The sequence below is a fragment of the Chaetura pelagica genome, unplaced genomic scaffold (genome assembly GCF_000747805.2).
Source record: "Chaetura pelagica isolate M959 unplaced genomic scaffold, ChaPel_1.0 scaffold343, whole genome shotgun sequence".
In the NCBI taxonomy this organism is placed as follows: domain Eukaryota; kingdom Metazoa; phylum Chordata; class Aves; order Apodiformes; family Apodidae; genus Chaetura; species Chaetura pelagica.
In genome coordinates, this window is record NW_009952873.1 from 1,097,286 (window position 1) to 1,109,948 (window position 12,663).

Consider the following 12,663-nt stretch of genomic DNA (forward strand, 5'->3'; position numbering starts at 1 on the left):
GAAAGAGTAGCAGCAGAAGGGGTTTTGAGCTGCTTCCTCAGAGGTAGCTATTGGAGACAAGGAATACTGACCACTCTAGTTTGTCTATACTGAGGTCCTGCATTTGTGTGCTGGGCATCAGATGAGATTTCTGACTGTGCTTCACTGTTTAAAGGGCTCAGTGACAGTGGAGCCTGGCAGCCCTGCAGAGAACAGCTCAAACTAGCCGCAGATGTTTCTTATCTTTTCCCTTCTTTCTTTGGTGGGCCAGTAAGTACCCAAGGCCAGACACTGGATCTGCTCTGCCTCTCCTGAATCTCTATCAGATGTGCTAGCTACCTACCTCTCCATATCTGTTCTAGTGTGACAGGTTCCATTCACTGGGACAATGGACATAAACCATATTTTCCTGAATAATGACTGTTCCACAGCAGTAACAGAAACAGTGGATTAGGAGGAGAGGCCAAGCAGTGAAGAGTGTTTTGTTGATGCCCAGCTTCACATAGAGAACTCTTCTAAACTTGATGTATTTCCCACTTTGTTCCCTCCCCTCAGGCTTGTCACAGGGGAGGTGTGCTCCTGGGATTGAGGACAGAATTAGGAATGGCATTAGCTGGGACTGCTGTCAGCTGCAATATGCTCTTTTCTCAATTGCAGATGGATGAGACGGGTCGAATCCTTTGCAACCTGTGCAATGTGGTCCCAGGGGGTGTGGTGTGCTTCTTCCCCTCCTATGAATATGAGAAGCAGGTGTATACACATTGGGAGAAGATGGGGCTGCTCACCCGCCTGGCAACTAAGAAGAAGGTAATTGTGCAGCCAGGGACAGTTGGTACTTTAAATTGAGGTTTCAAAACCCAACCAATTATCTATGCATTACAGGCCTCTCACCCAGTTGTTCTACTCTGCACAGCAGAACAGAGCGGATGTTTATCTAGCCAATCCCTCCAGTAATGAATAAATGATAATTCCCAGGCATCTGATCACTGAGCTGGGATCTAAATTAGATTAAACGCAGCTATAGATTCTTGAAGTGCACAGTCTGTGAAGAGGCTGCCGGGGGAGACAATCCTCACTTTCTGTAACCAGCAGGCTTCTTCCTGTGTGGCTGGGGAGCTGTTCAAGTTCAGCTCTTACAGGGAATTTGTTTCTCCCAGGCTCAATGATGTGTCCCTTCAACACAGACCAGCACAACCAGGGGCTAGGCTGTCTGGAATGAGACTGCAGTTCATAGGAGAAAAGGTGGTGGTTTCTTTCTGGTAGAAGTGCAGAGATGAGAATGAAGACTAGCAGTGGTGTTGAAGAAGTGATGAGAAACATTAAATAGGGAGATCACTGCAAATATAATCTTTTGCAATGACTCTCCCAAGTATTTGAAGGTTGGGTACCAAAGGTCAGGCAGCCTGACTGTGCCAGGGCATGGGGCAGGGATCTTGGATCATAAGCCAGGGGCAAAGAAAACCCGCATTATGTATACCCTGGCTGTGACTTCTGCTTACCAAAAGCTAAATAACTTAGCAGGTGGATTAGGAGAGCACAGTGCGATATTTCACAGCCTTGGTGCAGGCATTCTGGCATGTAGATCTGCCTGTAGGTTTCTGTGGTGGAAGCACTGTGCTTCAGCTCCTCCATGTGTTTGTACAGCTATTGCTTATAGTGCCTTTCCGGTGTGTTCTGTCAGGGTCCCAGCAGTCTGCCTGGGGCCACCAAGGCTTTTTGCCACTATCACGCAGCTTGTTCTGCCTTTCAACTCTGGTTTGTTCTTGTTTGGTCTTTGCAGTCTCCAGCAAATCGGATGTGTGTTAGCAAAGCAATTTGGTAGAAGCGCAGCAAGTGTGACTTTCAGCTGCCCACACACGAGATCATATCATAGCAAGGGAAAGTTAAAGTCTTTCCTGAGGTGGCTGTGGTGAGATCACACTGAGACTATATATAAGTTACACAAGGAAAATTAAATTATAGGATTTAGCAGCTATAAGTTAAATAGTTTCAGCTTGTGTATGGAAGTGCCATTTATTTTTCTACTGAAAGACTGATTCTGGTTGGTAAAATTTGATAGTACTTCTTGCTAACCAAGAGAACATGCATCCTTTAGGTTCCTTACTGTCACAGGAAAGACATGTTGCACCCCTTGTTTACTAGGAAAACAACTTGTGATTTAGGCCAAAGTAGAGCATCTATCAAAATGCAGCTTAATTAACTGCAGGGGCTTTCAGTAACTAATTAGACATGCTAGAATAATGTAAAGAAGTATTACTTTATGTATGCTTTGCATAGAAAACTTACTTATTCACTAGGCAAGGGGACCTATTGAAATTGGTGATCCAAATTGATTGGTCCTGTCATTGTCCTCCAAGATACTGCAGCTGGAGGGTCTCCTCATCCTGCTCGATCTCTGTTCATAGGTGGAGAGGTGCACATTACTTTCCTGCCTTTCACCTCTCAGGCGACTTGTAACTTCTTGCAGAATTAGACAAGTCTGCTAAAGCTGAAAGGGGACGTTGGATGGGCAGGAACAGCTGCTGCTCCCTTCAGAGCTCAGGTGAAAAGTGCTGTAGAGGACATGCAGTGCATTTCCAGGGTGGAGGGGAAAGGTGCTGGTTAAGTTGTTTTGCCAGACAATTCACCTTCCCTCATCTTAGTTCCATGTGCAGTTTAGTGGCATGGGAGTAAAATTATTTACTTTATTTAAACTCTGCTTCCTGTTGCTGCAACTGACACACTGCCTGTAACAGATCTTTCAGGAGCCTAAGAAAGCCAACCAGGTGGAGCAGGTGCTGGTGGAATATGCCAAGTGCATAAAGGTAAGTTGGGCTGGCAGGTGTGTGGCATTCCAGCTGCACATGGGAGTGCTGCTAAGGGCAGCACAGCTTTTAACAAGGAAAGAGGGCTCTCGCCCAGGATGTGGGAGTGTTTCTGAAACAGACATATTCCCTACTCTGGTGTAAGTTGCTGGTCCCTCTCCTGCAGCGCTGCAGCCAGGCAGGAGGACAGATGACAGGGGCCCTGCTGCTTTCTGTAGTTGGAGGCAAAATGAGTGAAGGGATCAACTTCTCTGATGACCTGGGAAGGTAAGGTGGCTGCTTCTTGGAACGGTGAGCACTGGGCTTGTGCTGCAGTTGACTGCAAGCAGGATGGAGACATCAGTACTTGCATAGATAGAAGATCCTGGGGTGCACATGGCTTGTGTTGGTGCTTAAACCAACAGGACCAGGTCTGCTGAGTGGTGTAAAACCCACTAGTCCAGACTACTTTTCATGTGAGTAATGCAGTTAGGCTTCCTGTGCTGGATAAACTCCTTGTTCTGACACCCTGAATCCCTCTGCAGCTTTCTGTTCAGAACGTGCTTGTCAGACTGCTGTGCTTTAGTGCCGCCTTCAGTTTTCGGGGCTGGCTGTCTTTCAGGGGGACAGTGACCTCTAATTTATCAGTCTGTTGGCAAAGCACTCTCGGATGAGACACTAAGAATAATGCAGTCCTCCCTTGCCCCTTGCAGGTGTGTGATTATGGTGGGAATGCCTTACCCCAACATTAAATCTCCAGAGCTCCAGGAAAAAATGACTTGGCTTGACAAAACAATGGTAACAGAGACACCTACACCTCTGCCTCTTTCACTTTGGCTTTTTACTATGAACTTTCCTCCCAGCACACAAGTCCCAGGCCTGCCTTCAAATATTTTTTTCTCTCAGCTTGTTCTCATTTCCCAGACTATGAGGTACCAAGAGCACAGCCTTCTCCATCCTGTACATGTACAGGTGGTCCTAAACACAGGGAAGAAGCTCAGTAGAGAGAAATGCCCCCAGGGCTCCCTGGGACCACTAAGTTCCAAAGGGAGATAGATCCCTTCACCCCAGAGAAGGATGCAGGGTGGTAAAGCTGATCAAGGTGGATCACTCTTGGCTCACTTGTTCTTTCTCACTGCCTGCTAGAGATGCTGTTCTTGGACAGCTTGGGGACAAGTTTTCTGCCTTCAAGAGGGCCTTTGGCTGGCTTTTTGTGAATGCTCAATAGTTTTCCGACTGCATCCTTTCTCCTGTCCCTCTTTACTCTTGGCTTAGGGTCTCCTTGACCACCCAATTATGCTGCAGGGATAAAGGTATTTGCCTCACTTTGTCATTATGACTCCCTGGTTTGATTTACATCTGCCTTGTGTTCAGTCTTGCCTATTTCTCCTTTCCAGCCCAGAGCTGCTGGCCAGGCACCTAGCAGAGTGCTGATTGAAAACCTGTGCATGAAGGCAGTAAACCAGTCAATAGGTAATTCATCCTTCCTTAGACAGACTGGGGGATATGAAATGTGACTGCACTGGAGGAGGGTGGGGGAAAAGAGCATGTTACCATTAGACTTAAATAGAAGTGATGGGAACATGAGCTTCCTTGCCTGAGAACAAACATGAGTGGGCCATTTTAATGTGATTGTCCACCCTGTACAGGCAGAGCCATTCGCCATCAGAAGGACTTTGCAAGCATTGTGCTCCTGGACCACAGGTATGCACGTCCTGCCATCTTTAACAAACTGCCACAGTGGATCAGGGAGAGAACCCAGGTGAAAACTGCCTTTGGATCAGCATTTGCAGAGTTAAGAAAGGTCAGAAGTTTTATTTTTTGTAGTGCTACCAAAACTGTATCCCACTGTACTCATCTTTCACTTTTGTTGCAGTCTTCCTTTTATTGAGGCCCAGGCTGGACCTGGGGCAGGCAGGCAGGTCCCAGCACCAGAGTAAGGCCAAACTGTCTGGTTTTGTGTGTTCCTAGTTCCATCGAGGGAAGCTAGACACTTCTTGATGCAGACTGGAGAACATCTGTAAGCTACACTTCTGAAGACCACCTGAAGCCACACAAGTTCCTGCTTTTCTGTACCAAGGAGTTTGTGAATCTCTGCCTTCTGCTTCCTTTGTGGATGTTTGCTATTCAGTACCTGAGCTCTATGACAGCGAGACAGCCTTCAGCACCATAACGAGCAGGGGACCCTGGTTGTAGGCCTGAGGCAGGGGAAGGCAGTAGCAGCAGGCTTCTCTTTGTTTACAGCTGTTAGGGTTTTATTTAAAACTATTAAATATTTTCAACCCAAACACGTTTGGGGAGTATAATTATTTTGGATGAACACATCTGCCTTGTCAACCACCAAGTGTAGGTGGCTTGATGACTAACAAAAACAGTTTACAGCTCTTGTGAAAATCACTATCAGGCCATTACTTTGTGTCATGTTAGGATGACACAGGCTGAGGAGAGACACGGCAGCCATGAGTAACAGTTCTTAACCCTTCTTTCTACCTTGCTTCAAGCAGTCAAGACATTCTTGGCTCATTCTTCCAAAGGTAATAAAGATTAGCCATAATACAGCATAGCATTTCTCTTTTGATCATGCTTATGCAGAGGATTGCTCAGCCTTTTTTACTGCCTAGGGTAACTTCTGCGGAAAATGGTAAAACTTCTGTGTGTGTGTGTGTAAGCTTCCTGGGGTTCTATCCTAGGTTCAGGGGTCAGTGCTGGAGGGCAAACACCACAACAGGGATACCTCTGTAAGCCCACAGCTATGCCCAGCTCTTTCTGTCATCCTGAGCAAACCTCTTCCCAGGAGCTTCTTTTGCTGCCTTGCCAGTGTCAGCAGCTGGATGCTACTTCTTGGGGCTCTTGAATGAGGAAAGCACTTATAATTAGACACAGAGCTGTTACCCACTCCTTATATGTTAATTAGCCCCACAGGGAGAGAAACAGCTGCTTCTGAGAAACTTTTGTAGTGTGTCTCCTGCCCTTCTGTAGGTACACACTCCACTGTCTGGCCTCAACCCCAGTGAAGGCAGCAGAGGGACTGGGGGGCACCTGCATGTAACAGCTGGTGCCCTCCAGCCCTGGGGCTGCTGGTGCTGGGTTTTAAGGCAGCTCCTGCCTGAGGAGAGCAGACAGCTGGGCCTTCCTGTAACACTCTTAATTGAACACACATCCTGCTTTTGCCAGAGTGAAGGCTGCAAAGTCCTGCTGCCTTCAACTTTATTAAAATTTTTCAGACAGCAACAGGCAAGGAATTACCATAAGCCAGGTAGAGAAAGAAACCATCCTGTGCAGAGGCACCAGGAATTAGACCATCACAAAGGGACATGCACACTCATTCTTTCTTCTAGCAACAGAGTGGGAGCTTCAGGCAAGCAGCAAGGAGACAAATGAGGGTAGGGCTGTTTGCCTGCAAGAGATGCTTTTGCAGTCATCACCAGTCACATTAGGAAAGACCCAAGGCCCTTTAAATCAGGAGCAATGCTAGTTCTGATCCTCTGAGCACAGACTGCCCCATTGCCTGCTAGCTAAGGCAGGATTTATTGTGCCAGCATGAGCAGCAGCATTTGAGATGGAAAGTAGTCTTTGGGGTGGAAAATAACACAGCCTAAGAAAAACCCCCGTTGGTAACTATAATCTCAGCAGCAGTTGGCTCCTGTTGCTCCTGCTCCTTTTCAAGAAGAAACCACAGGGTCCCTTTGCAATGTCAGTGCCCACCCTCCAAGAGCTACATCCACAAGCTGGTGTCTCTCAAAGGTTCAAGAGTCCTGGGATTCACACAGACACTCAACTGACCCCATCTATGTCTCCCAGTCATCCTCATCCCCCACAGGCTGCTGTGGGGGTGGAAGGGGTGGTATTGAGTCCGACATACGAGCAAAGGCACCGGCAGGACTTCCAGGGGCATCTGGGTTTCCAGAGGCTCCTGGCCCTTTCCCTGAAATACCTGTGAGGGAAGGAAAAGCACCAGTGAGTGACACCTGGAGACCAGAGAACACAGAGGCTCAGCAAAGGAGAAAATGACATCTCATACCACTGCTCACAGCACCCAGGTGACCCAGGCAAGCACACCAGCCAACACGCTTTAAGGCCACCACAGCCCTGCACAAGGGCTCACTTAACTCCACCTGAGCAAGTCCATGACTTCCTCTACCCTGTGCCAGGTACCGAGGGGCAACACTGGCCCTAAATGCCCCAGGTATGTGTCAAGGCCTTGGGGCATCTCAGGTGCCCCTACACTGGATTAAAAAAGGCACCACTGTCCCTATCTCAGAGGTTGCTTTCCATGCCTGTCCTCTGCTTTACAAAACCTCTTCCAGTGCCTCCAGTGGGACTTGGAGGTGGAGATTCCCCTGTTCACTCTGTAAAGACACTCCCAGCCACGCCGTGACACACCTGCCAGGCAAAGTGTCTCTGTTCCTAGGGCTGTGGCTGACTCCACTGAGGTGCCAAGAAAGGGCTCTCCCTCTTTCCTAGGGAGGAGTAGCCCACCCTGCAGGACAGTAAGTACCTTTGCGCCTCAGCACCAGTTTGTTGAAGAGGTCTGACATCAAATCGCCACCTTGTCCTGTAGCTCTCACTGAAACAGCAAAACAAGTCAGACAATAAGAAACGTCAGTCTGAACTTAGCATTACAGCAAAAGCACTCTCCTGAAATACTGACTTCAGATTATGTACAAGAAATCCCACGAAACCTCTAATAATCTTGTATCCCACCCCTAATCTTTCCCACTGTAGTCCAGTTTCAGGTCAGGAAAACACTGCAGGGTAACAACATCTCTGGGGAAATCTTCAGATTGGAATTCCTTGAGAGGCAAGAGGTGCTAGGCATTTGCAGTCTCATTCTGCCAAGCCAGCTCCAGCAGTAACCTCCCCAGTTACCTAAACCAACATGCTCAGACTAGCCTGGTCCTGCCCATCTTGGCCCCAGGGTTTCCTTTGCGTCTGTCCCCCATGCAGCAGGTGTGAAACTTCTACACATGCCCTGAAACAGAATGGGTCTCCATCAAGAACATGAATGCCATGGCAGATGGGGTTTAGAGAGTTCACAGAGCTTTGGATGAACAGGGAACACCAAAGACCTACACCAGCCTGTGAGGAGAGACAATGCCTTCCCCTCTCTTGGTTCACTGTGCTCCTGGCTAGCCCACCTTCCTCCCAGACGTACAGCTCCCTAGCCTGGGGCAGACAGCAAGGAAGATCAGTTCTGCTAAACAGCCTCAGTACCTTGTTCTTGTTCCTTCTGCTTCTTCTTCTCCAGCTTCCTCTCCTTGACACTGCGGAGGTTGGCCTTCCCAATGCCACCAGCCTGGCGGATGGACTCCAGAAGACTGGCACGCCCAATAGAAGGGTTCACCACCTCCTTTGGGGCTCCCTGAACTGAAGCTGCAGGGACAAGAAGGACAGGTAGCAGCCACAGGTGAGTGCACCAGCTATAGGCCCAACCACATCACCAGGGAAAGGGCTGCCTTGATATCCAACCAACTTCTGCCTGAGACTGTAAGCCAGGCCCAGACACCTCTCAGTGACAGGTTCACACTCAGCCTCATCATGGTGGAACTCAACGCTTGCAGCTCCCCAGCAGGCAGGAGCAGCTTCCCTCCTCTGCTGGAAGGCTGGGAAGCCACAGGGAACCAATCAAGGACACAGGTTGAAACTAAGGAGTCAGACAGATTCTGCTGGCAAAGCTGTGGAGATACCCAGCCCTTACCTGCAGGCACTGCATTGCTGCTCTCCTCACTCGCTGTCCGGGCTGGCTCAGAGGGGGCAGTGGGCTGGGGCAGGGGAGGTGGTGGAGGCACAGTAGTTGGCATAACAGGAGGTGGTGGGGGAGGTGGTGGTGGAGGAGGCGGCAGTAGCTCAGCATCTTGAAGGTCTGAAAGATGAACGAAGTTGCATCTGAAGAGTCCCAGAGGACAGCACACTGGGAGTTTCATGTCAGAGCTTCAAATGCCTCAGTGGCAAGACAGAGTCCTCAGCAGACACTGTGCAGCAGAGCACTCCCACCCTGTACAGCATCTCTTAACAGCAGGCAGGGTTTGAGACTCCCCAGCTATCACTGGGCCTGCCCAGCTTGCCCAAGGGCATTCTGCCAGGCTGCCACGAGGCACCTAAGTCCCTGCACACCCTGCAGACCATGCTTCCTCCTCCCTAGCCATGTAGGGAGTGGGAGGGGAGGGGCCCCGAGTCTGGCCAGCACTTGAGCAGGTTGCAGCTTTTACTCAAGCCCAAACACAAGCTAGAGGTATCACCAACATCCAGCTTGAAATCCACCAAGTGACTTTCTGCTTTGTCTCCATCTTCTAGCAATCCCTGCATTCCTCCTTCACAGGGTCCTGGGATCAGGATTGGAAATACCTGGTTGCAAAGGCTCCACAGACTCAGTGTTGAAAGTGGGCAGCTCTGGAATAGCACTGCTAGGGGCGGACGGTGCGATGCCGGGGCCCAGATCCGCACTGTACATAAGATCTGCAGCAATGCCAGGCAGGTCTGGCAGGTAGGATGGCACATCAATCTCAGGGACCTGGCCCAGATCTGGCACATAGAAGTAGTTTTCAGCTACCTGAAAGAAACCCAAAGCAAAAAGGTAGTGACTACGCACTTGCTTTCCCTGGCAGCAAATGGGGACACTGCAGAGAAGAGCCTGGGCAGCAGCCAGAGCTGGGCTTGTGTGCCTTGGTACGGTGGCTGCTCATCAAAAACCCCTACAACTCTGTGCTACTGTCCTTTGGCTCAGAGGCTACTAACTGTGCTCAGAGGCTATCCCTTGCAGACCAAGCCTGGAAAAGGCAAGCTGCAGGAGGAAGACAAGGTGCAGGACTCACCCTTCCTAGTTCCTAGCAAGTGAACTCTCTTCTCTGAACATTGCATGCATCAACTTCTGCAGCCTACATCAAGCCAGTCCCTTGTCCCTTAGAAGAGAATGGTGCCTGAACCATTTCTGAGATTAGGATGCAGAAGAAGCACCACCAACTTGTTACAGCTGCACTGCTACCTCCTCTGGTCCAACATGATAAGCAAATTGCTCCTTTGCTCAGGCTGGCTGCCCTTCTGTTTGCACCAGCAGGTGCCCATTCCCAGTAAGAATGATGGGGATCGTACCTCCTCCCAGGCACCTCCTAGCAGTGGCATCTCACCTTCAGGTTCCTCATGAGGCTCAGGAGTTAGCACAAGGGGGATGATCATGTGATGGAGCCTCCAAACTCCTCTACATCCCCAAGGTGTATCAGCAAGCTGAAGCAGTACTGAGTTACTCTTCTCACACTGCTCTGCAAAGGTTTGAGCAGAGAGAAATGCCTGCCAAGTTTGAGGGTTCTGTCCCAGTCATCAGGCTCACACCAGGACTTCAAGCACAAAAACAGGCAAGGTCCTTCTGATAAGGAAGAGATTCTGCAGCCCCATGATGGGCCATTCTTCTACCTGCTCTCCAACCTACAGAAGCTCTCTCCTCTCAGGGAACTGAGCACAATCTTCCAAAGGGGAAATAGCTGCAGCCCCACAGCTGCATCTCACCTGTCGGTCCAGCTGTCCCCTTTTGGTGATGGAGAGAGGAGCATCAAAGAGCTTCTCTTCTGTTTCTGTTTCCAGAGCCACATGGGTCTTGGTCACTGCTCCAGCCAGAGGATCCAGGAAAACATACTTCTTGTACCTAACAGCAGAGGACAAGTATTTCAGTGATGTTGCCAGAGCTAAGGCCAAAAGAAACAGTGTAATCAAGAAGATATTGGAGGTGGAGACTTCCCAACTCACTCACAAAGGTGGAACATGTTTGCCTTCTTTTAGCCTTTTTTTCCCATGCCTCCACAACCAGGAGTTGATCAGCTCTGCACCCTGTCAACGCAGGCTCCACATTCCTCCCAAAGCAAAGCCCCACTGAACTGCCATAATGATCAAGCTCTCCCCTTCCCACCACCTTCCCTGAAACAGTCCTACAGGCTGCAGCAAGATGCCAGTCTCTTCTGGTGACTTGTCATTCAAGGTCCAGGAGGAAAGACAAAGAAGGGAAATAACCCATGGCTTAGGTGAAGAGAGAGGGGGTCCGTTGGTTGAAAGCTAAAGAAGGGTTTAAAGAAGCTCTTTAATATGAAGAGAAGAAGAAATCATAAGGCAAAGTCCAAAGGGAAAGGGAACTGCATTGGGGGAGGCAATAGAGACCTTAAAGTAGCGAGGGTGGTAAAGTGCTGCTGTGAGGAATCATCAGGAGAAGGAGCAGTACCTGGGCTGGCACATGGAGCAGAGAAGGGCAGGAGTGACAGCAGCTCTCAAGGCTGGAGAAGAATTACAGGGGAATGACAGTAAAACTTAAGTTGGGGAAGGAAGTGCAAAATTGGGTTGAAAGCAGGCGAGTGGAAGATCAGGTCAGACAAAACAATTCCTTCCACGCAACGGGAAGAGCGAGGAAGACAGGGTTCCTAGCTGGAAGCTAACAGAGAAGTGCCAAACCCTATCCTGTTAGGAGCCTGATATGTAAGACCCCCAGCAAAGCAAGCAGTTATTGCTGCCCGCAGGGAAGAGAAAGCTCCTATGAGGAGAAGCAGGGGTAGGTAAGCACACGGTGCTGCTCCAGCTCTCACAAGTTCTCAGTGGTATTGAAGAGCAGCAGCGAGCTGAGGGAGCTGATGTTCCTGGGGAGGCTGCCAAGGCCTTCTTCTGCATCATCCTCCTGGTGAATTTTGGTGTTCACACAAACAGGGAAGTACTTGAGCTTTTCCTGCAAGAAGACAGATAACAGGTGATAAGATGCTAAAACCAGAGCTGCTGAGACAGTTCTCCCCAGCCACCACAACCCACACTGCTGGATCCACTGCATGGTCTGGGAAGTCTACTGCTCTCTCTTCTCCTCCCTTTGAGCAAGGAAACACATAGGTAACATTGCAACCCCACCCTCATGACAAATTTTAGCAGTTCAGGCTCATGACATGTGCTTTTTGTGCCATGGATGGGTCACATTGAACTGGTGTTTCTGTGGCAAGGGTCCAGCAAAATAAAATCACCACTCGGGCTCTATAACCAGAATCAGGCATCAAGTGTGAGAGTCTAAAAGCTAGTTGTAACAGTGTCTCCAACTGCTAGACAATTTCATATGGGCAGAGTCCCATAAACATCTCTAATTATGCTCCCCTCTGCTGCCTTCAGTTGATGTTTTAAGAGGATGTGATCCCACTGGTGGAGTATGCAGGAAAGGCAAAGGAAAAAGAGGTTAGGAAAAAACAAGAGTGCCTGCAGTAGACAAGAGATCAGGCAGAAGGGAGTGTGCAGGGTAGAACGTGTGCCAGATGGTTTTGCAAAGCCTGAGGGATTTACAGGAGTTTTCAACTCTAATGAACTGAAATCTCCTCTCTCTCGGTTCTAAAACTTCATGCATAATATATAGAGCTCCCTTTAGAAAAGGACTTATTACTTCTGAACTGCTTGACTTTTATAGAGCACAGGAATTGCCATCCCAGATCAGACCAGTATTCAGCTAGCGTGACATTGCCCGCTGTCACACGCTCTAGGGGATGAAGCTCAGTGCCCACAGCAAGCTTTGCTGTAGGGGGAACCCAGAGACAGCCCAGGATGGACAAACCTCCACTCCACATCCCTCCCCACACCACTCCTCAACCCCTTCACAGCTCCCGTTCTTAACACACAAACTAGGCCAAGCAGCAACCTGGCAGCTGTGAGGTGCTAAGTGTTCATACCGAAATAAACCAGAGCACTAACCAGGACAGTTTGTAATTTTAAATAATTGGTCATACTCTCATCTTCTGTCACTAGAAGATGACCAAACAGGTCACTTCAAATACTGTATACAGCCTCCTTCTGCCTCACTACATCCAGCATCCCTTCTGGATCCCATTCTCCAAGTCCTCCTTCCCTCTTTGTGCTTGTATGGGGGAAATGGAGACTTCGATTCAGCTTTAAGACGACA

At 49.2% G+C, this 12,663-nt stretch overlaps 2 protein-coding genes across 2 annotated transcripts in view; one reads left to right on the plus strand and one right to left on the minus strand.

Annotated features, from left to right (window-relative positions):
- The window catches only part of DDX11 (DEAD/H (Asp-Glu-Ala-Asp/His) box helicase 11), a gene marked incomplete at its 5' end in the record, with an annotated part of 25,772 nt that extends 21,009 nt beyond the window's left edge, over window positions 1–4,763 (plus strand). The window contains 7 exon segments of the mRNA XM_009995218.1: window positions 637–786; window positions 2,715–2,783; window positions 2,950–3,050; window positions 3,476–3,560; window positions 4,160–4,235; window positions 4,412–4,566; window positions 4,734–4,763. Of these exon segments, the coding sequence (XP_009993520.1) occupies window positions 637–786; window positions 2,715–2,783; window positions 2,950–3,050; window positions 3,476–3,560; window positions 4,160–4,235; window positions 4,412–4,566; window positions 4,734–4,763 (666 nt within the window).
- Window positions 4,764–6,520: 1,757 nt separating this feature from the next.
- Window positions 6,521–12,663, minus strand: part of WASH1 (WAS protein family homolog 1) — a 12,832-nt gene continuing 6,689 nt past the window's right edge. The window contains exons 4-10 of the mRNA XM_009995219.1: window positions 11,324–11,460; window positions 10,263–10,398; window positions 9,108–9,312; window positions 8,461–8,625; window positions 7,977–8,135; window positions 7,261–7,329; window positions 6,521–6,696 (exon numbers count right to left, since the gene is read on the minus strand). Of these exons, the coding sequence (XP_009993521.1) occupies window positions 6,551–6,696; window positions 7,261–7,329; window positions 7,977–8,135; window positions 8,461–8,625; window positions 9,108–9,312; window positions 10,263–10,398; window positions 11,324–11,460 (1,017 nt within the window). The 3' untranslated portion in view covers window positions 6,521–6,550. The remainder of the gene's footprint in view (window positions 6,697–7,260; window positions 7,330–7,976; window positions 8,136–8,460; window positions 8,626–9,107; window positions 9,313–10,262; window positions 10,399–11,323; window positions 11,461–12,663) is intronic.